General features: G+C 55.8%; 1 protein-coding gene across 1 annotated transcript; it reads right to left on the bottom strand.

The window, feature by feature from the left end:
- Positions 1-8,408: 8,408 nt before the first annotated feature.
- TSPAN11 (tetraspanin 11) lies at positions 8,409-25,763 on the bottom strand. The gene is given in 9 exon segments (XM_029054511.1): positions 8,409-10,208; positions 14,586-14,672; positions 15,312-15,401; positions 15,403-15,471; positions 15,847-15,951; positions 16,325-16,399; positions 17,115-17,306; positions 21,737-21,831; positions 25,665-25,763. Coding segments are annotated over 8 exon segments (765 nt in total). The 5' UTR covers positions 21,824-21,831; positions 25,665-25,763; the 3' UTR covers positions 8,409-10,148.
- Between the last annotated feature and the right edge of the window lie 1,286 nt (positions 25,764-27,049).

Genomic DNA, 27,049 nt, shown 5'->3' on the forward strand with positions numbered 1-27,049 from the left:
GGAGGAGGGGCCGGGAGGAGCAGGAGAGGGAGGAGGGAGAACTTTCTAGAGGCCCCCGCCTCCTCCCGCCCTCCCTTCCTTCCTCCGCGCCCCCCTGAGAAATAAAACCCAGCTTTAGAATAAGCAGAATGGTACTTCGGAAGCGCCGACGACGCGCCAAGCACTGCCCTAAGCGTTGGGGGGGGAGGGATACGGGGTGATCGGGCTGTCCCACGTGGGGCCGACAGGAATCATCATGTTGGTATTTGTTAAGCGCTTATTCTGTGCCGAGCACTGTTCTAAGCGCTGGGGGAGATCCAGGGTCATCGGGTTGTCCCACGGGAGGCTCCCAGTTAATCCCCATTTGACAGATGAGGGAACTGAGGCCCAGAGAAGTGACTTAATAATAATAATAATGGTGGTATTTGTTAAGCGCTTACTCTGGGCGAGCACTGTTCTAAGCGCTGGGGTAGATCCAGGGTCGTCAGATTGTCCCACACGAGGCTCACAGTTAATCCCCATTTTACAGATGAGGTAACTGAGGCACAGAGAAGTGACTTGCCCACAGTCACACAGCTGATCAGTGGCAGAGCTGGGATTCGAACTCATGACCTCTGACTCCCAAGCCCGGGCTCTTTCCACTGAGCCACACTGCTTCCCACAGTCACACAACTGACAAGTGGCAGAGGTGGGATTCGAACTCATGACCTCTGACTCCCAAGCCCGGGCTCTTTCCACTGAGCCACACTGCTTCCCACAGTCACACAACTGACAAGTGGCAGAGGCGGGATTCGACCCATGACCTCTGACTCCCAAGCCCGGGCTCTTTCCACTGAGCCACACTGCTTCCCACAGTCACACAACTGACAAGTGGCAGAGGGGGCATTCGAACTCATGACCTCTGACTGCCAGTGACAGTCTTCACTGGGGCACAGAGAAGCGAAGTGAGTTGCCCAAAGTCACCCAGCTGGCAAGTGGCGGGGTGGGGATTAGAAGCCATGACCTCTGACTTCCTACCCCGGGCTCTTTTTAGTACAGGCAAAGCATTGTTCTAAGCGCTGGGGGCGGGCGGTACCAGGTGATCAGGTTGTCCCACGTGGGGCTGACAGTCTTCATCTCCCTTATACGGATGAGGGAACTGGGGCGCAGAGAAGCGAAGGGACTTGCCCAAAGTCACACAGCTGATAAGTGGCAAGGTCGGGATTAGAAGCCACGACCTCTGACTTCCACGCCTGGGCTCCTTCCACCAAGCCACGCTGCTTTTCCTTTGATCTCCCCCACTACCGACTCCTCGGGAGGGAGGAGACTGTGAGCTCGCTGTGGGCACGGATTGTCTCTCTCACTTTATTGCTGTGTTGTACTTTCCCAAGCGCTTAGTAAGGTGCTAATAATTATTATTATTATGCTATTTAAGTGCTTACTACATGCTGAGTACTGTTCTAAGCGCTGGGGTAGATACAAGGCAATCAGTTTGTCCCACTTGGGGCTCACAGCCTTAGTCCCCATTTTACAGATGAAGGAACTGAGACACAGAGACGTGAAGTGACTTGCCAAAGGTCACACGGCAGTTAGGTGGCAGACGTAAAATTACCACCCAGATCCTCCGGCTCCCAGGCCTGTGCTCTATCCACTAGGCCAAGCTGGAGCCCCGGATACCCTGGGTCGACGGGAGCCGCTCCCCGCCCGCGCTCCCACGGGGTCATCGTCCAGGGTCGTCTCCCAGGGGCTCCCGTGAGGCCTGCAAACTCCGGCTTCCCCGAAGCAACCGGAATTGGTGCTGCATCACCCTGGGGCCCGGGGATCCCAGACCCGCAGGAAGGGAGCTCCTTCCCATAGCCGGATCTGGAAGGGCCGGCGGGAAACAGCTGTCGGGGGTCTGGGGTTCCAGGCTGAGCCCTTTCCCCTCTCCCCGGGTGTCGCACAAGTCCCACGCGGACCCGGTGGCAGATGGAAGGATCCCCTAATGCCCAACGCGAGAGCGACACCCGCAACCTCCCTGGGCCTCGCACTTCTCCTCTCCTGGCACCGAGAAGCACGAGGCCGCCAGCTGTTAGACTTACCCTTCTCGTCCTTGCCCGTAGACCGGTTTCTGCCAAGGCCAGACCAACTTCACCTAGGCCCTGCACCTGTGCTTACTGACTGGACCTCCATGTGGAATTTAGGGTCCCCTCCAGACCATAGGGGTTGGGCTGAGAAGCATGTTCTCAAGAGGACTGTCCCGGCCAGTACACTGTCTCAGACAAGTGGCTAGAGGCTACTCGCAGGCCACTTCCAGTAACAATAATAATATTTACTGAGCCCTTACTGTGTGCAGAACACTGCACTAAGTGTTTGGGAGAGTATAACACCATTAGTAGACACATTCCCTGCCACCACAAGCTTACAGTCTAGAGGAGGAGACAGACATTAATATAAATATATTACGGGTGTGTACGTAAGTGTTATGGGGCTGAGGGAGGGGTGAAGAAAGGGAGCAGATCCAAGTGCCAGGGCTCCTCAGAAGGGATTGGGAGAAGAGGAACTGAGGACTTTGGGAAGGCCTCTTGGAGGAAATGTTCCTTCAAAAAGGCTTCGAAGGTGGGGAGAGTCATCGTCAGATGTAAAGAGGAGGGTGTTCCAGGGCAGCGGCAGGACGTGGGCGAGAGGACGGACGAGACCGAGGTACAATGAGCAGGTTGGCGGGCTGAATTGTAGTGGGAGAGCAGTGAGGTGAGGTAGGAGGGTTCAGGGTGATTGAGTGCTTTAAAGCCAATGGCAAGGAGTTTCTGTTTGAGGTGGAGTTGGAAGGGCAACCACTGGATGTTCTAAGTGCTTCCTATGTGCCATACACTATACTAAACTCTGAGGTAGATATAAGATAATCAGGTTGGACACAGTCCTTGTCCCACTCGGGGCTCATAGTCTAAGAAGGAAAGAGAAGAGGCATTTTACTCCCATTTTACAGAGGAGGAAACGGAGGCACAGAGAAGTTAAGCAAATGGCCCAAGGTCACACAGCAGGCAAGTGGCAGAGCTGGGATTAGAACCCAGGGCCTCTAAGTCCCAGTCCCTTGCTCCTTTCAATTATCTTCACACTTTCCAAAGTGATAGCCCACAGTCTTTACACCAGCAACCTGGTAGGTGAGGGCTATAGGCTATAAATTCCGATAGGGAGGGAATGTGGCTGTCAATTCTGTTGTATTGTACTCTCACAGGCACTTAGTACAGTGCTTTGCACACAGTAAATGCTCAGTAAATACCACCGATTGATATGGGGTGAGGGGAGTGGGGATATTCTTGCAGAGGGGAGGGAGTGCAGAGGGCACTGGGCTGGGGGTCTGGAGACCCATTTTCTAATCCCAGCTCTTCAGATGAAGAAACTAAGGCACAGAGAAGTGAAGTGACTTGCCCAAAGTCACACAGCGTGCAAGGAGCAGAGCTAGAATTAAAACCTTATTATATTTTAATAAATGCCATAATAATAACAATAAATCCGCACTAAGGAAAACTCATACTGTGCCTGATGCTGTGTAAGAACTTACGTGTACACTTACCATGTACGTCGGAACGGAATACAGCCCCCCACAGTGTCGGACAGTGCTCTACACACGGTAGGTGTCCAGTACAACACTGCATGGGGTGGGCATTCAGTTCGGCACTCAGCATATAGTCGGCACAAGTACTCTGCAGTCAGTAAAGTGCTCTGCACACGGTAGGTGCCCAGTCCATGTGGAAGATACAGATACTGACTGGGTGAAGGTAAACATCTTGGGACAACTGTCCGGAGAGTCTCCCTCTGCAGAGACCTTGTGACAGGGGGCAGAGATGGAGGGGAGGGGTGGTCCCCCGGGGGTCTGCCCTGGCTCTCAGTCTCCTTGCTCTCTAAGCTGGCAGCTGCCGGGGACCTTGTGGTCCTGGAGGAGGCTGGGAGGGGCTTTGTCGGACTCTCTCTCTTGGACTGGCTGCTGGGTCTCCACTGAAACCGGCTAATCCAGTTTGCTCAATGAGAAGGTGGAGTAAAAGAAGGAGGAGCAGGCCCCCAGAGTCCCCCTATCAGAGTCTTTCCAGGAAATGCTTGCATTTCCTATCATCTCCTGCACCCACATGTCCCCTGCCTACCTCCCTGCCCAGCCACTGCCTACCACCATGCCTACTTCTCGTCCACCCTGCTCACACCCATCCACCCCCCACCCTACTCCTGTCCCAGGGGCATTTCCTGCCCTCAACTAGGACTATGAAGAGGAGACCTGGAGTGGGGAGGCTCTTGGCCTCAGCCCTCAGCTTCCCCAGTTAGAGGCTGTGGCCAGGGAACCTGATACAATAGGTTGGGGCTCGGCCTCTTGCCCGGGGGGGGGGGGGGGGGGGGGGGGAGGAGAAGGAGGAGGAGGAGGAAAGGAGAGGGTGAAAGCTCAGAAGAGAAAGGATAGTGCCAACTAATACCTATACCCTCCCTGGGAGTTCCACATCCCCAGTTAATTCGTCAGCACTGACATAGTGTCTTCTTTATGCAGGGTGCAATGTTGGGCCCCTACTGTGTGCAGCGTATCGTACTGGGTTCCTACGGCGTGCAGAGCACTAAACTGGGCATCTACTGTGTGCAGGGTGCTGTGCTGGGCCCCTACTGTCTGCAAAATGCTGTCCTGGGTGCCTGCTGTGTATAGTGCACTGTGCTGAGTCTCTAATGTGAACGGAGCCCTGAACTCTGTTTCTATTGTGTGCAGAGACACAGTTCCTGCCCTAAAGGAGGTCACAAGCTAATGAGGGAGACAAAAATAGTATACAACAGTGGGAAGAGGAGTGGTAGTATGGAAAACTCAGATAACTGATTGAATAAATCAGTGAAGCAATACATGAATGGAATATCTAAATCAATGAGTATGTAAATTCAAATTAATCAGGGAAGTCATTGTGGCAGAGGTGATATTTTAGGAGGATTTTGAAGGGGAGAATCGGTTGTGGTCTGGTGGATGTGAAGTGAGAGAGAGTATGTGTGTGTGTGTTTGTGTATATAGTTCCAGGCAGGAGGGAAAGAGGAAACAAAAGATCAGAGATGAGAGAGTGGAGAATGCTGTGCTGGGCCCCTCTAGACTATAAACTCACTGTGGGCAGAGAACATGCCTACTAACTCTGTTGTACTCTCCCAAGCGTTTGGTACTGTGCTCTGCTCACAGTATGCACCCACTAAATACCACTGATTGATGGAAAAACGGAGGTGGTTAGATTTGCTTGGGAGAGGGAGGAGAAGGAGGAAGAGGAGGTGGGGTGTGACGGGAGAAGACAGCCAAAAGGTGACAGATGGATGGAGGCAAAAAAGAGAGGCAGAGAGAGTGACTGAGAGCTGCTGGAGAGCAGGAAGGCTTTTGGGGAAGGGGTCTTTGGGCTGTGATTTTCCCTGTCCTCGGAGGGCAGGAATCTCCTCGAGGGACAGGGTCAGTCTCCCAGCAACTCCGCCCGAGGACCAGTGCCACACAGTGGGGAATGGATGCAAACTGGAATCAACTGCAGAGTTCTCCGGGAAGTCTGGAGCCACTGCAAGGCCAAACCATGGAGAGGGGTCGGATAGGGGCCTGGTGAGCTGAGTGTACATCTGTGAATGGGTGGGGGGGGTGGGCGGGGGAATGGGAGGGTCGCGGGTTCCGCTTGGCCAGCTTTGCTAAAGAGCGGGAGCTTTAACCCCGACACCCCCCGTCCTTCCCCAAGGCCCAAAGACCCAGGGATCTGAGCCCACGGTGGAGCATTCACAGAGCCAGATGAGAAAGGCTCAGGGCCCTGGTCAGCTCTGGCCAGAAAGGCGAGAACATCCAGGGACGGGAGGGCTACTCCTGCCCCACCCCCTTGCCATCACCCCCTCGCCCCCAGGAAGGGAGATCTAGGGTCGGGGCTGGGAGGAGGCGATGGCGGAGGGCAGGGTGAGGAAGAAAAGGGCTGGTGACAAGGGAGAACTGTCATCCCAGCTCGGGAGAATGGCAAGCTGCGGCTCCACCGATTCCCAGTGTGGCACCGGGCAGTGAGCGTCAGGCACTGCAGCGCCTGGCAGTGCAGCAAACAGGTAAGGCAGCAGGTCCCGCCCAACGCTCCCAGTTGCCCACCAAAGATGCTCAGGCCTCAGTCCCGGAAGCAAGGCCCAGCCAGGCCGGCCTCTGGGCCTCGGTCCCCGAGGCAGGCATCAGCACCGCAGCCGGGAGCCTTAAGCTCTTCCCACTTCGATTCCACAACCCTTCGACTCACCGTCCTTTGCTCTTTCCACCATGCCCTTCTGCCTCCCTGCCAGCACCACGTCCCCAATTCCTGCAGAGGGAAGGACGAGGTGGGGAGGGAAGACAATAGCTCTGGGCATCTGCTGTTTTTATCCTTGTCCTACTCTTTTGTTTTGGGGTTCTAATTTTTGATTTTTCCTGACCTGTCTGTCATTAATCTCCTTTATCTTTTCTTCTTAGATCGAGGGCCTGTGCGTTGGAGGGCCTGGGCGTTGTGCTTGAAGTTTTCAGTACTTGATGGTGTTTTCTCTTTTGCCTCTTTGTCTCTCTCACACCAAGCTTTTGCTCAGAGAGCCATTCTTCGTGCTGGCAGTGTGCCATGAAGGTCTACCTTTAGCAACTGACTCCCACTTCCATCCCCCCCAACCACAGTCCCTCACGCTGACTCTTCTTCCCCTTGGGGACAGTAGAAAGTGTCATCTCTACACCCAGAGTCAAGATAACACCCAGCTCCCCTCAGCGGGTCTATTTAAGGTGTAAACACTGACCGCTAGACTATAAGCTCCTTGTGGTCAGGAATCATGTCTACCAACTCTATGATATTATAATCTCCCAAGCTCTTAGTACAGTGCTCTGCACACAGTAAACACTCTACAAATATCATTAATTCACGGATTGATAAATATGGTCCTTTGCAACAATGATATCCATCCAGCCGACTTCCCATACACAAAAGGGAGAACAAGAATGGTTCTCTTCTTTTCTCCCTTAATCCATCATTCAAACCTTCCCATCTCCCTCCCTTCTCGAGTATTTCATAATGACATCACCACAGGGAAGTAAGCTACATTAAAGTTAATTTAATATGTGTTTGCTTTCTGAGTGTTTCTTTGCTCACCAACTGCTCAAAAATTTCATTTTTTTGTTTCTTCTGCACAAAAGCATTGCAGTCCTAAAGGACCTAGGACTCTGTAAGAGTGGCAAGGGGTCCCCACATATGTCCTAAAAGAGTGGTGCATGTTAATAATAAAAACTATCATTATTATAATGATGATATTTATTAAATGCCTACTATCTGCCAAGCACTGCACTAAGTGCTGCAATAGATACAAGATAATCAGACCGGACCCAATCCCTGTCCCACATAGGGCTCGCAGTCTTAGCGGGAGAGCAAGGATTTTATCCCCATTTTACACAGGAGAAAACTGAGGCATACAGAAGATAACCTGATTTGCTCATGGTCACACGGCAGGCAGATGGCAGAACTGGGGCTCTTCAAATCTCCTGACTCCTCATCCTGTGCTCTTTTCACTCTGCCCTTCTGCCTCCCTGCCAGCACCACATCCCCAAGTAATAGTTTAAGCAGAGAAGGACTGCAATTGGCAGAGTCGTAACAACTGTGGCATTTAAGTACTTACTATGTGCCAAGCACTGTATTAAGCGCGGGAGTAGATACAAGATGATCAGACTGGACACAGTCCCTATCCCACCTGAGGCTCACAGTCTAAGGGGGAAGGAGAACAGATCTTAAACTCCCATTTTCCAGATGAGGAAACTGAGGCACAGACAAGTGAAATGACTCGCCTAAGGTCACAGAGAGGGTAGGTGACAGAGGCCACATTAGAACCCAGGTCTCCTAGCTCCCAGGTCCGTGCTCTTCTCACTTGAGCCTCGCTGTTTCTCGGTTGACAGCCCCAGGTGAGAGCCAGGGTCAGAGCTTGGAAAATGTTAGTATGGGAAAAATGGCCCAGTGTACCTCCTTTTAAAGCTACCTTCCCAGAAAGGCCAAGGAAAGACTTCTTTGTAAGCGATGGTACGACTAACACCTGTCTAAGGGTAGGAAACACCGTCAACCTTCTGGGAAACGTAGTCCCTGAAGGTGGTTTGCCATCTCTACCAGCCTAGGGTCGGAACTAGCCCTTGACCTCCTGGGAAATGTCGTCTCCTTAAAGGTGAAACCCGCTTGGGCAAATTCTTCTTCCACTAAGTTTCTTACTTCCACCTCTAGCAAGTGCTGTGAATGGCTATTAGCAAGAAAACACAGCCCACCGCAAATAATAATAATAATCATGTTGGTATTTGTTAAGCGCTTACTATGTGCCAAGCACTGTTCTAAGCACTGGGGAAGACACAGGGGAATCAGGTTGTCCCACGTGGGGCTCACAGTCTTAATCCCCATTTTACAGATGAGGTAACTGAGGCACCGAGACGTGAAGTGACTCACCCAAAGTCACACAGCTGACAAGTGGCCGAGCCGGGATTTGAACCCATGACCTCTGACTCCAAAGCCCGTGCTCTTACCACTGAGCCACGCTGCTTCTCACAAACCACGGGATTTGTGTTTCGTGTCGGAATGTGCATCTTTTGTGATGGCTCCTTTCTACTGAAAGGATTTTGTGATTTTAACTGTGTTTCCCATGGTGGTTTGTGGGGGTTCTGCATTTGTATGTGTGTTTCTACAGATCATGTGTCGTGGAGGGGAAGTGCTTCAAAGCGGCAGAATTATGTGGCACAGAAATCCAAACCTGGTTATTTGCGAAATAAGTGGAATTAAATGAAGTCAAATTTCAAAGGGCTTGGGTGCCATCCCACTTTAGGTTGTGAGCTCCACGGGGCTGCAGACCAAGTACAAGTTAAGGGCCGACGTGAGCTAAAAATTGGAATACCAAAAAAAGATGTGGTTTTAGTGTCGTTTAGGGATATTGTTGCTGAGGGCCTGCAATGACTAAACGCATCCTTTTGGAGGGTTACTCAGTATCCTCTCTGCATTTCGGAAGCTTGAAATGTGTCCAGCAACAAATGAAAAGGCATTTGGCTAAGTTGGAGGTAGAGACCTGGCTGGGAATATTTGTTTTTGGATTGTTCGTTCATACATTCTCTTATTCAGTGCCTACTGTGTGCAGAACACTGTTACTAGACCCTGGGGAAAAAATCCATGGGTGAGATTTTGACCTGGTCAAAGGGTTCCAAGATTGAGAATGGAGGAACGGGTTGATGAGACACACATCAGGGAAGATGGACTCCAGGGAGGCGAGACAACGCTAGGTACTTCGGGGCAGTGGGGGCATCTGCGGGGAGTCGGGAGTCGCCTAAATTTGGAACCGAGGAAAAGAAGCCGCTCGCCTGACCCCGGGAGAGGGGCTCAGCCAGATGGACAGATGGGGAACAGACTGTTGGTGGATGGCTGGCGCAAGGGCAGGGGCTAGGGTTGAGGAGCGTCCAGGAAAGCCCAACGTGACAAGTCCATAAAGGGTCGGTGGAGGGGAGGTTGGGGACGTTAAAAGGGGTAGGGGAAAGGAACGGTTTGGGGCTGAGGAAAAGGAGGGGGGGGAAAGAAGGGGAAGGGGCGTGTGGGAAGGAGCAAGGCTGTCAGTGGGGTGAGGAATGGCCGGGGGCTGAGGGGTCAGGGCTGGAGCCAGTACCATAATGACCTATAACGGCACCTGTCAAAGCAGGGGGCTGGAGTGGAGGGTAGGGTGGGGTTGGGAGAGACAGAGCAGGCCTCCAGCAAGGTGGGGAGTGGCCAGGGGACCGTAGGGTCGGAGGCCAGAGCTTTGGCCAGTACCGGAATTCCCACCTGTAACGTGCCCGACAAAGCAGGGTAGGGGATTTGGAGGCAGAGCAGGCCACCAGCAGAGTGGAAAAGGGGCCAAGGGACTGTGGGGTCCGGGGCCAAGGCTGGAGCCAGTACCATAATGTCCCACCTGTAAGGTACCCATCAAAGCAGGGCTGGGGGGGGGGGGCTGAGCAGAGTTGGCAGCTTATATGTTGCGGCTCAACTTTAAGGCGATTTAAAATTTGTTTCCTGGGCGGAAACCAACTTGGCATTTGGCGCTGCCTCTCATAGGTGGGGAATTACGGCAGTATTCCCCAGTGAGCTCTGAGGGCGGCGACTTCCAAGATACCAGAGATACATCTGTCATCCTTCCGTCAGCGAGCAGGGATGGCAGCAGAGGGTGTGGGGGCTGCGGTGTCTCGGCCCCGATGCTGACCCTCAGTACGACTCCAGCTGAAAACGGCGGTGGAGACAGCAGGTGAAGACCATCCCGCAGATCTGGGCCGGGGAGAGAGGAGGGATGGGGCAGGGGGGAGTAACTCTGTTACACCGCAGACCGTTCTCCCCCAACCAGATTTTATACACCCCAGCCAGGAGTTCAGGTCTCATGAGCACCCCCGGCCCCCACCCCTCTACCCCCCCACCCCCCCGCTGCAGGTCTGCTCTTTTGGCTGAGACTCATCTGCAGTGGACCAGGGGGCTGGCGGTGCGCCCTGTGGCTCCTCCGGGCCAATGCCTGAGGCCTAGAGAGGGGCGGCCCCCTGCCCCAGGGCACACAGCAAGTCGGTGACTGCTGGGATGTGCCTCGGGGCTAGCAGACCCAGGTTCCAGACCCAGCTCTGCCCCATGCCTGCTGTGGGACCCCGGGAAAGTTACTTACCCTCTCTGGCCTTGTTTCCTCCCTTGAAAAGTGTGTTCCAAAGTAGAGGAGCAGGGGGACAGGCATGATTTCCCCCAGAGCTCCAACAGCCCCCTCCCAGAGGGGCCACAGCCCCACCCTGCTCAGGAACCTCCCCACAGCTGGCCAAAGAGACAAGGACCCTGGGCAGGCTGGCCTTCCTGCCACCCACTGGCCCTCTGATTGCTGGGGAGGGGCTTTTCTCAAGCCATCCCCACGCTCCCCCCGACTCCCGCCCAGGCATTCGGCTCACTGCTCTGTCCCGAGGACCCAGGGCTGAGGCTCCAGTGGCCACCTGGCCAGGAGTCCCTCCCTGGAGGCAAATCACAATTTCATTGCCGGGTACACAGTGAGGGCTTGCAGGCCTGGTTGGACCTGTGCTTACTTGGAAGGCTGGGCACTGGGCACAGAACAGAGTGTAACCTGCCATCCCCAGGCTCCCCCCTCCACCAGCTCGAGGTGCTGCCCGGGCAGGGTTGGGGGAAGGAGAAGCCACCCACCCACCTGTCCTGGGCGGTCACCTCGGGCCCAGAAGGCTGCAGGGGCTGAGGGCTGCTGGGGAGGAAGGGCAGGGGCGACTCCGGCTGCCCCATAGGGATGGCCCTGTGGAGGAGTGCGGGGAAGTGGACCAGCCCCTGTAGCTGCCAAGAATGCAATCACTAGATCACAGGGATGGAATTTACAATTTCCCGCTAGTCTGGAAGCTCCCGGAGGGCAGCGAGCGTGTCTACTAACTCTACTGGACTCTCCCTGGTGCTCAGTACAGAGTTCTGTATTCAGTCAGCGCTCAATAAATACTATTGCTGGATTGAGTGGGAGCCAAGCAGAGGCTGGGGGCGGGGCAGATCGAGGAGGCTTTGGGGTTGCTACCCTCCACGGGAGGGGCAACGTGTTGACTAAGGGGTCCCTCAACCGGGACAGGGACAAACAGAGAGCCAGCGACAGGGGCAGCTCCGGCCCACAGATCATCTGGGCCGGTTCCCTACCTTCACGCCATTCAGCACTGACCTCTTGGAAAGTGGTCTAGAAACAGGAGAGTCCACAGCAGGAACCTCCCAACCCCTCCATCCCCCCCACCCCCACCCGCTGCCACCTGGGGACTCCAAAAGGCGCAGGGCAACTGGGGGCCGTAGGCTGGGTAGCCTAGGGGAGACCAGGCACGCCCGAGAGCCCCAACGTCACTGGCCGGCCATGGCGTGGATTCGATAGAATCAAATGTCGACAACACCAGTACACCTGCAGATGAGACATGGTGATAGTGGCTGCCAGAGGGTGGGGGCTGACCCATCGGGGAGGGGCCCAGGGGGCAAAGGTTGGGCAAGTTAGTTTTGGCATTGCCCTCAGAGAGGGTGCGTCTGATAAAGGGCAGCGTCTCCTAGGCGTGAAGATACGGTAGGCACAGACACACAGGCACATATGCACGCACAAAGACAGACATGCGCACAGTCATGCAGAGGGGGAAAGTGAGCTGACCCATCAGATCCCAGAGGACACCTCCTCTTCTTCCTCTTGAGAGAGAACACAGAGGAACCAGCCTGCAGAGGTCACTCCAAATAACTGCCACGGAGCGAGCAGACACAGGCGCAGGTTAAGAGGGAGGGGTGGGAAGGGCCGGAGACGGCCCGGAGGAAGATGGGAAGGGGAGGCGCGGGGGCACATGCTATCTACGATCCCCTTCCTCCGGGAGGCCTTCTCTGATAGGACCCACCTCCTTCCTGGTCTTGTCACCTCCTCAACCCCACCACCCTCCTATGGACCGATAACTATTTATTCAGTCGTATTTATTAAGCGCTCACTGGGTGCAGAGCACTGTACTCAGCCCTTACTATTGATTGATACTGGGGACCTGGTCATGGGTTCCCTCTACTGATATCAGTTTCCATGCTTTTCCAGCCATGAAAAACTTTCCATGGTGTGTCCAATGGCTATTCCATTAGATTGAAAGCTCCTTGAGGGCAGGGGGCCTGTCTTTTACTTCTTCTGTACCTTCCTTAAGCCTGTAAGACAGCTCTACCCATAATAGGCATCCAGTATAGCGCTTTGCCTGCCGCAGGTGCCCAGTTCAAGGTACTGCACACAGTGGAAGCTCAGTGTGATCCTGATTTTGCCAATCCTGGCCCTCTTCCTCCCAGCAACTCCTTGTTTTTAACAATGGCGCATGGGATTATCAGGCCTACGGCAATGTCCTTCCTAACCCACCTCCAACTGCCACCAGCTCAGCTCTGGTCTCTGTCACTGACAGAGGCACCAGGACACTGTGGAAAACACCGACCCACACGGTTAGGGATGGATCATACAACACGTCTGACTCTCCCCTAGGGATCCAGCACGGACCACCCAGTAACCCTGACTCTCCCTTCTTCATCCCTGACTCTCTCCAAATGACCCACCACAAACCTTTCAACACCTTTGACTCTCCCTCACTGACCTAGCACTGGCCATCCAACACCTCTGACTCTTCCCTAATGTCCAGCAAAGATCATCCAACAACTCTGACTCTTCCTCTCTCCATCTCTGTCTGCCCCACCCTCACCCAGCATGGACCATCCAACACCCCCAACCTTCCCTCTCCATCCCTGACTCTCCCGCACTGACCCAGCAAAGGTTATCCAACACCCCTGACTCTCCTCTCCCCCCTCCCCCTGACTCTATCCCAATGACCCAACATGAATATCTGTCCAAGGATCTCTCCACATCTCCTGGATCCTGGGGTGCCTACGGCAGTCCAGGACCAGGTTGTGGGGGGCTAATGCTGGCCAGAACCTAGGCTTTATGGAGGAGTTTACACGTCAGACCACGGATGTGGTCTTAAAGCGTCCAACCTGCTCCTTCCGGCCTCTTGGTTCCAGGCCTGAGAGCCTGAGGAGGGTTTTCTCAGTGATCTGGGCCCTGGGAAGGGGAGGGGAGAGACTCCATGGCTCTGGGGTCCAGCATCACCTCACCCCTGACTCCTGCAATGAGTACAGTGCGAGAGGCGACTGAGTCCCAGGGACTCAGGGATCATGGCACAGCTGAGAAGCAGGGCAGGAGGGTCAGTCGGTCATATTTACTGATCATTTACTGTGTGCAGAGCACTGTGCTAAGCACTTGGGAGAGTACAGTATAACACTAAGGTGAGACGGGCAAGACTATTGACCTTTAAGCATTAATATTCATCTCTCCTTCAGCCCCAGTGCCCTTCTGTAAACATCCATATTTTATTTTCATGTCTCCCCCCTAGGCTGTAAGCTTCTAGTGGGCAGGAAACACGTCAACCAACACTCTCCCAAGTGCTTAGTACAGTGTTCGGCATGCAATAAGCGCTCAATACATAGCACCGGTGGAGGGATTGATTGATTGACCTGACTCTTCTCCAAGTCTCCTTCTCTTCTCCAGCTCCAGGAGGGGGCTGGGTGGGGGCAGGAACAGAGGAGAGGGGAGGGCACAGCGTGGGGTGGTGAAAGCAGGGACTCCTTCTCCGACCAAGGGAGCCCTGTAACGTGGTAGTGCTGGGGAACCCTCTGCGAGAAGCAGAAGCTGGCCTGAACACCCCCAAGACGCCCCACAGGAAGTCCTGGCACCGTGGGCTCCTTCTGGTCAGTTCCCGGAACGGCCAAGCCTCACCCTCGGGTATGGGTCGCAAGCCGCAGGTGGGACTCGGGTCCCTCTGTCCCCAGAAACAGGCGCAGTCCATGGGACTGAGAGGGACCCGTGTGTAAACCGGAGTGTGGGGAGGACATCTCTCCATGTGCAGCCCGAAGTAGAGGGGGTCTCTCCTGTGCAGCTCAGGACAGGTCTCCTCGCTTCCCCCTCATCTTCCCTGACTCTTCCCTGCATGGTGCGCTGCCTGTTCCCCACTCCCCGTGTCCTTTCCCTGTTGCCCGCCTCGCCCACCTGCCCCAGGCCCTCGGGGGGGGGGGGGGCGTGGGATCCCGGCCGATCCAAACAGTGCTAGGGCAGGGGCGGGCCGGGGTCCACGGCCGGTCTCCCGGACTCACCTGCAGACAGGCGACGCCAATGCCCACGGCGCCCATGAGGAGGAGATGGTCAGCTAGGAACTGCTCGAGTTTGGAGATGCAGCCGCCCTGCCAGACAGCAAAGAGTTAACTTGATGGCAGGGGAGGGGGTTTCCTCCACATGGGAGGAACTCCCAGCTCATATTTTCTAGAGGGATACATTGTGGGAAATCACTTTCCCACCGTCGGCCTGGAGGCCTGAAGCACCAGGCAGTACAGAAGGAGCTCAAAGCTGGGGGTCCCGAGACCCATGTTCTAGTAGAAATCTGCCTACGGCCGGCTGTGTGACCTCAGGCAACTCACTTAGCCTCTCTGGTCTCAGTTCCCCATCTGTAAAGTAGGATGAGATTCCCCGCGCTCCCTCCTTCTGAGACCAGGAGCCCAGTGTGGGGTAGGGGCCGGGTTAGAAAGACTGGCCCAGCAGATTCAGGTGCCGAGCGTGGGGCTGGACACACAGTTGGAGCCGGGCACGTAGTCAGTGCCAAACCCGTACCCAAACTGAACTTAGTGGGGAAGGCTGACCGGGGCAACTAGGGGCGCCTCTTCCCATTTTGTAGCCGGAGGTCCAGAGACCAGAGGCGGCGTGCCTGAGGTTGCGCCATGGGCTGAGGCTCTGCCCACTGGCTGGGTTTCCCAGCCCGCCCCGAGGGGAGCTGCCAGGAGGCCAAGGCACGCCCGCACAAACCCGCAGAGGCCGCCGCTCCTCACCTCCACCTTGTAGATGTTCGAGGGGTGAGCCCGCTGACCACAAAGCTCCACGAGGGTCTTGCAGCAGCTGTCGGTACCGCCACGGCCCGGCGGCCTCGGGCGATCGGATGTAGGCGCTGTACTGCCAGTCGGCGGAGCTGTGGCTGCCGCAGCATCTGAACTGTACGGGGGGACAGCCCCGGCTCATCCTGCCGACCCGTGCTACTTACTGGGCGCCGACCGCCGGCAGAGACCCGGATCGGGTTCTGGCCTCGCGCAGAGTAATGGGTGGCCACCTATTGAGGGATCGTGTCTGCTAATTCTATTGTACTTTCCCCAGGGCTTAGTACACCGCTGCTTTGCACAATCAATACTACTCAAACAAAACTACTGATGACCCAATTATACTAGAGGACGTTTACTTCCGTATGTTCCCCGGTGGCTAGGAAAATGTTCTGCACAGAGTAGCCGCTCGGGAAGCACTCCGGACTCGGCCTGTGGGGAGGAAAGGGAGGGAAGGACAGGGAGAAGTGGGCTGGGGTGGGGGAGCCCTTACGTCCTGCTGCAGCCGGTCGACTGAGTGTGTGATGTCCTGGGCTCGGGGCAGACCGTAGCTCTCCACCAGAGTCCGATTCAGGTGCTGCTTGAGTTCCTCGCTCAGCTGGACGGGACACGCTGAGGTCAAAGGCCCTGACCCTCCAGAGCCTTTCACCCCCCACTCCATGCCGTCTTTTCCATACGTCCACGTCCAGTGGGGGGGCACCACAAGGGCAGGGAGGGGTGGGCACAGCAGTGGGAAAAGCCATCCAACCCCTGGCCGGACTGGACTCCTCCCTACAGCCACCCCACACGCCAGCCAACAGAGACACCCAGAGCCTCTGCCCAACCCCAACACTGTTAGTCCTGTGCCCAGCCGCCGTGGGCCCCAGTCTCTGACTCCCCCACCCCCCAAAACGCCAGCCTCTGCCCACCCACAGCCCCTAGTCCTCTGTCCCCATCCTTCCCAACCTCTGCCCACCCTCACAGCCACTCACCCTCTGATAATACACGTGCGCGAGGACCCCAGCCACCAGTTCAACTAGGAAGATGCCAAGCAGCAGGCAGAAATACTGCGTGGAAAAGTGGAGCGGTCAGGCGGCAGAACCTCGGGCCGGCCTCCGAGGTCTTCCGTGGACTGAGACTCCCGCCCCGCCCCCCTCTGTGGGACCGCACACTCCTCCAACAGAGGATGGTCCAGGGAAACTCCCCCCCTACTAAAACCCACAGAGCTTCATTCATTCAATCGTATTTATTGAGCACTTACTGTGTGCAAAACACTGTACTAAGTGCTTGGGAAAGTTCAATATAACAATAAACAGACATTCCCTGTCCACAGAGAGCTCACGGTCTAGAGCTTCTAAAAAGGGTTACCCTAGGAATGGGGGCAGGGAAGCCGTGCAGAGGTAAGGCTGAGGGCTGCAGCAGCTGGGTGGGTGTGTGGAGGTCGGGGCAGGAGGCTAGTGCAATGCCTCTGGTGAAGTAGCATGGCTTAGTGGATAGAGCATGGGCCTGGGAGTCAGAAGGGCCTGGGTTCTAATCCTGGCTCTGCTACAGGTCTGTTGTGTGACCTTGAGCAAGTCCCTTAACTTCTCTGTGCCTCAATTACCTCACCTGTAAAAAATGGGGATTAAGAGCGTGGGCCCAGGGACCGTGTCTAGCTGGGCTACCTTGTACCTACCTCTGCACTTAGAACAGTGCTTGACACATAGCAAGCACTTAACAAGTATAACAATAATGACAACAATAATTAAAAAAATCGAGGCACCCCAGCCCGGGAAGACTCACCACAGACAGACAGTCCCGCTGTTCGCGGACCACGGCGCAGAACCCCAGGAAGCCGGTGACCAGGACGAGGGTCCCGGCGAAGATGAGAATGTAGGCGGAGACGGCGAAGGTGCTGGAAGGCAGGACGCTCAGGTAGTGGCTCTTTTCCACCAGGCTCCAGGCGCCCACGGCCGTCACCGCCGCCCCGCCCACCTGCGACCCAGAGCGGGGACACTGTGGGGTCAGAGCCCGGCTCCGGAGGCGGGTGCATGGGGGTGGTGAGAGCCAGGGAGGGGTCGGGGTCCCAGGCAGTGGGGCGGACTGCCGCCCACCAGAAAGGGCCGGCAGGAAAGGGGTGGTCACCCGTCAGTCAATTGTGTTTACTGAGCACTTACTGTGCTCAGAGCGCTGTACTAAGCACTTGGGAGAGTATAAGATACCAATATAACCGAAACATTCCCTGCTTTCAACGAGTTTACAGTCTAGATGGGCAGACGATAATATCAAAAAATAAATAAATGACAGATATGGACATAAGGGCTGTGGGGCTGGGAGCGGGGATGAATAAAGGGAGCAAGTCAGCGTGACGCAGAAGGGAGTGGGAGAAGAAGAAAGGAGGGTTTAGTCAGGGAAGGCCTCTTGGAGGAGATGGGCCTTCTATAAGGCTTTGAAGCGGGGAAGAGGCTTTGCCTGTCCGAGGATCGGCTCAGGGGGAACTGAACCCCGTCCTTTCCTTCCTTCTACCTTCCCACCTTCCCCACCCCCTTCTATAAAGCCAAGAGTCTAAAACCCTCACAGCTGTTGGGAGGTCTAGATGATATTCGGTTTCAGCCAATGTCAATGTTTATTCCAGGTCACCCGGCTCTGTTCCAGCCTGCTGGGTGACCTCGGGCAAGTCACTTCACCTATCTGGGCCTCAGTTTCCTCTCTGTAAAACGGGATTAAGATGCCCTCTCTCCCTCCTTCTGAGGTGACGAACTCAGAACCGCCCCACCATGCTGAGGAGTGCCGATCAGAGCTCTCCCGCCCCACCCTGGATGCCGTGGTGACCACTGGACTCGCCCAGACACACAACACGGCTCTGGAGGCAGCCACTGCGTCGCGGGGTGAAATGGCAAACCGCTGTTTCTGGCCTTCTAGCTTCGAGCCCGACCCGCGTGGCAACCGCAATCAGCCCCGCTGCTGCTGCCAACTCCACAACTCCCCGGGAAAATCTGCCCTGGGCGGGACCTGGGATAAATCTGGCTGCAGGCATATAAGAAATGAGGCAGCAAGCAAAAGGAAGCCCTGCCTTCCCTTCTTATCCCCCTTGTCATCATGGGAATCCTTATGCTTTGTAGGCTGGAGGCAGGGAGTTGGGAGACCTGGGCTCTTGCTGTGAGACTTTGGGCACATGACTTAACTTCTTGGGCCTCAGTTTCCTCCTCTGTCAAAGAATAGTAAGATCCCTGCTCTCTCAGATTTTGAACCCCAGGTGGGACGGGACCTGGGTCCGGTCTGAAGGCGTGGCTCAGTGGAAAGAGCACGGGCTTGGGAGTCAGAGGTCATGGATTCTAATCCCGGCTCCAAGCCCATCAATGGGCAGGGATTGTCTCTATCTGTTGTCGAAGGGTCCGTTCTAAGCGCTTAGTACAGTGCTCTGCACATAGTAAGCGCTCAACCAATACTACTGAATGAACTTGTCAGCTGTGTGACTTGGGGCAAGTCAGAACTTCTCTGTCCCTGTTACTTGATTCTATTTATTGCTATTGTTTTTGTCTTTCTCCCCTGATTAGACTGTAAGCCCATCAAAGAACAGGGACTGTCTCTATCTGTTACCGATTTGTCCATTCCAAGCACTTAGTACAGTGCTCTGCACATAGTAAGCGCTCAATAAATACTATTGAATGAATGAATGTTACCTCATCTGTAAAATGGGGATAAAAACTGTGAGCCCCACGTGGGACAACCTGATCACCTTGTATCCCCCCAGCGCTGAGAACAGTGCTTCGCACACAGTAAGCGCTTAACAAATGCCATTATTATTGTCCTGTGGCCACCTCAGTGATGATGTTGGTATTTGTTAAGCGCTTACTATGTGCAGAGCACTGTTCTAAGCGCCGGGGTAGATACAGGGTGATCAGGTTGTCCCACATGAGGCTCACAGTCTTAATAGAGAAGCAGCGTGGCTCAGTGGAAAGAGCCGGGGCTTTGGAGTCAGAGATCATGGGTTCGAATCCCGGCTCGGCCACTTGTCAGCTGTGTGACTTTGGGCAAGTCACTTAACTTCTCGGTGCCTCAGTTACCTCATCTGTAAAATGAGGATTAAGACTGTGAGCCCCACGTGGGACAACCTGATTCCCCTGTGTCTACCCCAGCGCTTAGAACAGTGGTCGGCACATAGGAAGCGCTTAACAAATACCAACATTATGATTATTAATTGCCATTTTACAGATGAGGTAACTGAGGCACCGAGAAGTGAGGTGACTTGCCCACAGTCACACAGCTGACAAGCGGTGGAGCCGGGATTCGAACCCATGACCTCTGACTCATTACCCTATTTATTTTGTTAAAGAAATGTACATCGCCTCGATTCTATTTAGTTGCCATTGTTTTTACGAGATGTTCTTCCCCTCGACTCCATCTATTGCCATTGTTCTTGCCTGTCCGTCTCCCCCGATTAGACCGTGAGCCCGTCAAAGGGCGGGGACTGTCTCTGTTGCCGACTTGTTCATTCCAAGCGCTTAGTCCAGTGCTCTGCACATAGTAAGCGCTCAATAAATACTATTGAATGAATGAACGAATGACTCCCAAGCCCGGGCTCTTTCCACTGAGCCAAGCTGCTCAGTGCTTGGGGCAAAGTGAGCACATGCACTTACTGTAATGAGTCGTTATCCCTGCGTCCGCTAAGCGGCGCTGCCGAGCCGAGGGAGCGGGCGCTGCCGGCAGAGGGTCAGCGTGGCCTGCAGGCGGCGCTGCCGAGCCGGCTCCGGGAGCCGGCCGGGGGTCCCGCAAGAGGCCTGGGGCTGCAGCGGCCTGCTCGCCCTTTAGACCCCTCCTAAGGACTCTTTAGTCCCCTCTTCCTCCAAGTAACGACCAGAAACTCCCCTGCCCCCTCTCCCCGGGTAGGAAAGCCCTCAATCAACCAATCGATCAATCCTCAGTACTGATCGAAGGCTTCCTGTGCCAGCCCCGCGCTCCTGGAGACTCATTCGCCCCCGTCCCCGGCGGCTCACGGCTGCGGGGAGGAGAGAGAACCATTGCTCATAAAGTAAGGTTGCTAATTAAAATAATTAGGCAGGCTGCTAATTAAAATAATAAACTAGAGAGCTGAAGTCGCTCCGGGGCGGCCCAGGCTGAGGGAGCAGAGGAAACCGTATTTTCTAAGCAGTGCCAGGCTCACTTTCAAGAGAAGGAATTTTCCCACAGCGCGCTTGGCTCGTCATTAAGAAACTGCGGTACTTGCTCGTGCCCACTCTGAGCCCAGTGCTGGGGTGGGTCCGGGATCACCAGGTCGGACACGGTCCCCGTCCACCCGGGATCACGGTCTCAGAGGGGAGGGGAGCGGGGATTTCGTCTTTATTTTACTGAGGAGGAAACTGAGGCCCAGAGAGAGTGACTTGACTGAGGTCACAAGGGGCCGGGGTGGAGGGAGGGACTAGGCCCTGGATTCTCCCCACTTTTCCCCCTGACTAGGCTATCCCCCCACAAATAGGGCTGCCTGGCCATCAGCCCGGTGGCTATTTGGAAGGCTCGCTCTCCGCTGTCTCCCGGTGGGGAAGGGAAGATTGGAGGAGTGACCCCCCCAAAGGTGACCACAGAGTGCAAATGAACTGTGCTACATCTGGGCCCCGGGGTTTCTGAGTTCAGAAAAGGGACAGCTGAGCAGGGAGGAGAGGGAAAGGAGACCAGGGTTGGGGGGGGCAGCCTAGAACAATCAATCAATATATTTATTGGGCATCTACTATGTGCAGAGCACTGTACTACGCACTTGCTCTGTAGGGAACCTTAGTCCTCCATTTTACTCCAGGGTGCAGTGACTGCTGTGGGAGGGATTCAGGTCAGATATGCAAAAGTGTGAAGGCCGGCTGGGGCTTGGGGGGGGGGGGGGCTGGCCCTGATGACCCCCAGGAGACCCAGTGGCTCTGTGGGGGACCAAGGACCTGGCCATTTTATACCCATTTTATAGAGGAGGAAACTGAGGCCCATTGAAGTTAAATGATCTGCCCATGGTTACTCAGAAGGGCCAGGGCAGGGCAAAACTGGCACCTAGGTCCTCCCTGCCTATGGGGGTCATGACCCTACAGGGAAGGGATCTAAGACCCAGCTCCCAGAGGCCTCCCTGAAAGGCCCACAGTGTTCGACCCCTGCCAGGCTCTTTGCCCGGTCTGCGGGAAGTGCAGTCCTCAGGGGCGGGGAGAGTGAGGGCACCAAAGGGTGGTGAGGTGGAGGAACAGTAGGATAATTGGTCAGTCTGTCCATCTTCCAGTCAACAAAGCCGAGCTCGTGGTTTCCACCCCGCTGGATACGGCTCGGGGCCGTCCACTGGGATCCCGGCTGCGGGCGTGGGCAGCGGAGGCCACCGGGAGAGCGTTGGGGAGGGAAAGGACGGGCAGTGCGGTGGGGAGGGAGGGGCTCTGATGCGGGGCAGGGGGCACACTCACCCAGAACAAGAGGTTGAAGATGAAGAGTAAGTATTTGAGGTAGGCGGTCAGCCAATCTCCCGACTCCGCCTTGCTGATATGGACCATGGCGGCAGCTGGAAGGGGGGCATGGACCGTGAGTTGGGGGGTATAGCAGGGGCACAGGGAGCCCTCTTCCTGCCATTTTGTCCCCAAACCCTCAGGGACTAACGAGAACCAAAGCTGGCACTCAGCACCTTGCTTTTCTCCCTGCATGAGCCCCGAGTGCCCAGATCTGCACTCTCTGCCCACCAGTCCCCACCTTGCTCTTTTTGTTTTCCTTCGTGGTATTTGTTAAGCGCTTAATATGTGCCAAGCACTATTCTAAGCGCTGGGGTAGATACAAGGCAATCAGGTTGGACACAGTCCCCGTCCCACATGGGGCTCAAAGTATCAATCCCCATTTCACAGATGAGGAAATGAGGCACAGAGAAGTGAAATGACTTGCCCAAGATCACTCAGCAGAAAAGTCCCAGAGCTGGGATTAGAACCCACCTCCTCTGACTCCCAAACCCGTGCTCTTGCCACTAGGCCATAGAGGGGCGAATCACTTGGCATCATCCCTAGGGCCAGACCCCAGCTCACTGTGCCCCCCGCCCCCTCGCCCCGTGCCTGGTCGGTGAGATCATGGGTTTGGTACTTTGGTTGGCGCCGGGAGGCAGGATGTGAAATGTCACGAGCAGGGGGTCGGGGGGGACGCTCCCCACCCTCCCCCAGACTCCCTGGGGGCGGGGGCATCCCTGCTCCGAGCAGGGAGGAAGCATGAGTGGAAGGGACAATCCCCCTTTGATCTGGCTGGTCTGGGGTAGTGTTGCCGGGTGGAGCCCAGGCGGAATGGGTTGGGGGAGCCCCAGGGCCGACGGGGCGAGGTGGTGCCCACCGAGGTCTGGGATGGCCTGGGTAGCTTGCAGGCAGTGTGGCCCAGTGGAAAGGGCCTCGGGCTCAGAGGCAGGAGAATGGTAGCCGGTCCTGCCCTCTCCCAGGACAGACCCCCAGCAAGAAGGAAAGCTGCTACCAGGATCCTTGCTCAGGCGCTCTCAGGTCTGGCTGGAATTTTGGAGGAGCAGGGCTGGAGTCCGGCCTGGAGAGCTATGGGGGAGAGAGTGGATTTATCTGCCCCGCCGGAACCACCGGCCCCATCACCCCTACAGCCAGAACCCAGAGACACCAGCCCCATCGTCCCCGGGTGAGGTACTGATGTCCTTGTTCCCCCACCACCAGAACCTGGGGGTGCCAGCCCTATCCCCCCGATAGCTGAAGCACCGATGCCCTCATCCCCCCATAACCGGAACCAGGGGGCACCAGCCCCGTCGCTCCACGGCACTGCCACTTGGGCCACGGAAGGAAACCCTGAGCCCAAAGAAACCAAATGGATCTGATCCCGGGAACGTCACTGCCTGATTGCGCATTTCCCAGTTTGGGATATTTTTTTTTTTTTTTTTTATCAACCCACGGTTCCTTCCGTTTGCGTTTTCCCTCTTAGAAACGTGTTTCCCGATCTCACGGCCTCCTCAGTGGGCAGGGACAGACAGAGGGAGGAAGGGAGGGTGTGGGGAGGGGAGAGGGAAGGCTCCAGCTGTTGGAAGAAAAGGCTTATCCTAAAATAAGGTGTGACTTGAGCCTAAAATACAAACATGCGGACAGCCACAATTAGATACAATCTCTTGTGGACACCCCCCCACCCATACACACGCATACACACCTTGCCCCGTGTCACCTCCAACCAAAGGGAGCTGAATGTTTTCAAAATGGCAGGGGTCCACAGATGCAAATAGAATTCTCTGTCTCCCACCCCAATGCCAAATGCCCTGCCTCAAGCCAGGCCCTCCTGGCCGGTAAAGGGAGGGGCGGCCCAGCGGCGGCTGCATTTTAGACCCCGACCCCACCAAGAGCAGAGGCAGCTGCCGGCTGGTCCGGGCTGTGCCGCTGGACACCGGGCTCGGGTTGAGCTCCCTGACATAAGGGAGCAACCCCTGTTCCAGTTAAACCGGCCCCCACCCCTTCTCCCTTTCCAGGGTGGAGATCCTTGGCCGGCCAGCCCCCAAACCAAGTCTTCCTTCGGATGGACCGGTCTCAACACTGTCCCCTCACTCCCTGCGACCAGGCGTCCCTCGCCTGCCTGCTGCCAAAGGCCGTGGTTTCCCCGATACCCGTCACGGGGGGCACTTGGTTCTCACAGGGAGCTGTGAAGCTGGAAATATGTTGGGTCACCGGGGGAGAATTGGGGGTGTTGGATGGTCCTTGCTGGGTTACCTGGGGAGAGTCGGGGTGTTGGATGGTCCCTGCTGGGTCACTGGGGGAGAGTCAGGGGTGTTGAGTGGTCTGTCCTGGGTCATTAAAGGAGAGTCAGGGATGGAGAGGGGAGAGTCAGGGGTGTTGGATGGTCCATCTGGGACAATGGGGGAAAAACAGGGATTGAGAGGGGAAGAGATAGGGGTGTTGGAGAGTCCGGGCTGGGTCACTGGGGGAGAGTCAGGGAGGGAGAAGGGAAGAGTCAATCCACTGACCATTGCCATGCTCTGCCCTGCAAAATATGGGCTCCAAAGTCTCTGTACACTCACCCCACAGTGCTCTCACCTAAACACCCCAGTGGGCACACTGGCCCGTCCTGCATGCCCCAACCCACATTTCCTAAGCAATTTTCCACAGGGTAATTCGAAGCCTTAGTAAAGTCACATCTTCTCCGAGAGGCCCTCCCGGATTAAGCTTCCTTTCCTCACCCTACTTGCCCTCTCCTCTGCATCGCCCACGCACTCAGTCAGCTCTGCCACTTGTCAGCTGTGTGACTGTGGGCAAGTCACTTCACTTCTCTGTGCCTCAGTGACCTCATCTGTAAAATGGGGATGAAGACTGTGAGGCCCACGTGGGACAACCTGATTCCCCTGTGTCTACCCCAGCGCTTAGAACAGTGTTCGGCACATAGTAAGCGCTTAACAAATACCAACATTATTATTATTCCCCTAAAGCCCACTGATATTACACCCCCAGCCCCACAGCACATATGTCTATATCCTTACACTCCACCATTTCCCCTATCTATACTGTATTTTAAGGTCTGTGTCCCCATGTAGACTCTAAGATCCTTTTGGGCAGAGCCCATGTCTACCAGCTTTATTGTACTGTACCCTCCCAAGAGCTAAGCACTCAAAAAATACCTTGGATTCAGAGGTGTACACATTGGAAAAGATTGCCGCCACAGAAACTATACCCCTCACACAACCAGCTGAGCTTACACACCCAAGAACACACAATCCCCAGGGAACACCAGACCAGACCCCCACAGCTCCACACCTCGCTCTTCCATACTCGCAGGACACAAAAGAGAGCACAGATTCGGGCAGCAACAGAAAAACCCACCAGGCCCAAGTGAGCTGGCACACAAACACACACACACACACACTGTCACCACACCTCCACAATTCGGTCCTCTGAGAACAGAGAGAGCACCGCCAGTCAGCCAGTCATAACTACTCCGGCGCTCCCATCGCCCACACGCATAAATATGCATGGGTGTGCACACATGCAGGCACACGCATACATACACGACTGCTCACAAGTGTACACATGAAGGGCACGTGTATACACACACACCCAGACACACACATTCTCACACGCTGTCACCTCCCCTGGGTGCTGCGGGGGTGGGGGGGGGAGGGCCGAGGCCTCTGTCCGCACCCTGCCCAAAGCGGGATCACCCCCCCACAGGGTTGAGGAAGGGGTGTCGGGCACAGGGCCTGGATGCCGAGGCTGGGGAGTTGGCAGCTGGCGGTGCCTCTTCTCTTTCGTCCTCTTTGGGCATGGGGTTTGGGGGTCGCTCCGCGCGGGCCTGGGCAGGACGGCAGTGCCCCCGGGTACCCTCCCCGACCTGGCATCCTCCTCCGTCCCTGCCAGGCACCTCTCTGGCACTTACCGAGCTGGGAGAGGCGACGATTAGCGGTTCTGTCGGCTACTCTCCCGTGTCCGGAGCGCGGTGGGTCACCGATGGGGCAGCCCGCCCTCCTGGCCCCCCGGAACTGTTTCCTGCCCCTGTCCCCACGCTCGGCCCCTCCCCAGTCCCCTCCTCCTGCACAGACCCCGGCCCCGCCCCCACCCTTGGCCGGGTGTCCAGTGTCCAGGGCGGTCTCGGTCCTCCGGCGGGCGGGGGGAAGAGATGCCTCGGGGACTGGGGTAACTCGGGGTGGGGGGAGTGGAGGCATCCTTCACGCCCCTTTGTCTCCCCCACTCCTCAGAGGAGTCCGGCCTCCAGGGTCAAAGGGCGCCGGCCCCAGCAGACTTCGGAATCCCGCTGCGGGGAGGGACCGGCCTGGACCCGCGGCAGGGGACGGGGAGGGCAGAGGGCACCACCCCCATCTCTCCCCCGGGGTCTGGCACTCTGGACTCCCGTCTTCCCCACCTGACCTGGAAGCCCCTCCTTCAAAGCCCCCCAACCGCCGGCCCGTCTCTCCCAACCCCAATCTTTAAAGCCGCCGCGTCTTCCAGGAGGGCTTCCCTGACTGCTTCCCCCCTACCCCGTTCCTGGTCATGCCAGCTCCTCAGCAACCTCACATCTCTCAGATTTATTTTATGTTTAGCCCTCCTAAAAAAAACATCTCCTGCACAGAGTAAGCAGCTCAATAAATACGACTGAATGAACCAATAGGCCTTCCCTTTCTAAGCCCCCTCCCTTCTGCGGGGCCTGTGGATCTGTACCCCTTCCACACTCTGACACTCACTCCAGCCCCAAAGCACGTACACACACAGCCAGAATTTATTTTAATGTCTGTCTCCTCCTCTAGTCTGTAAACTCCTTGTGGGTAGTGATCCTGTCTGCCTACGCTACTGTACTGTGCTCTCCCCAGTGCTTGGTACAGTGCTCTGCATACAATAAGAGCTCAATAAATACCATGGATTGACTGATGCTTTAGTTTGGTGTTGATTAGACCCTTATTCTGTGTCCAGCCCTCTGCTAGATACAGAATAATCAGATTGGACACAGTCCCTGTTCCGAATGGGGCCCCCAGTCCAAGGGGGAGGATTGAAAACAAATGATCATCATTATAAAGTTACAGTTCGTAGAGACCAACGTAATAATGCCTTTTTCTTCTTTATTTCCCAAGTGCCCATTACAGCCATCTGCACATGGTAGGTGCCCAGTTCAGCATCTGCCCACACTGGGTGCCCAGTACAGAGCACTGCCCACAAGCGACACCTAATTAAGTGCTCTGCGCACAACAGACATCCAGGATAGCGCCCGTCTTGTCGACACCCCTCGAGCCCTGGAGCTCAGTTGGAGGTTTCTCTCTGGAATGTCAGACA

This window comes from Ornithorhynchus anatinus, chromosome X4 (genome assembly GCF_004115215.2).
Source record: "Ornithorhynchus anatinus isolate Pmale09 chromosome X4, mOrnAna1.pri.v4, whole genome shotgun sequence".
NCBI lineage: Eukaryota > Metazoa > Chordata > Mammalia > Monotremata > Ornithorhynchidae > Ornithorhynchus > Ornithorhynchus anatinus.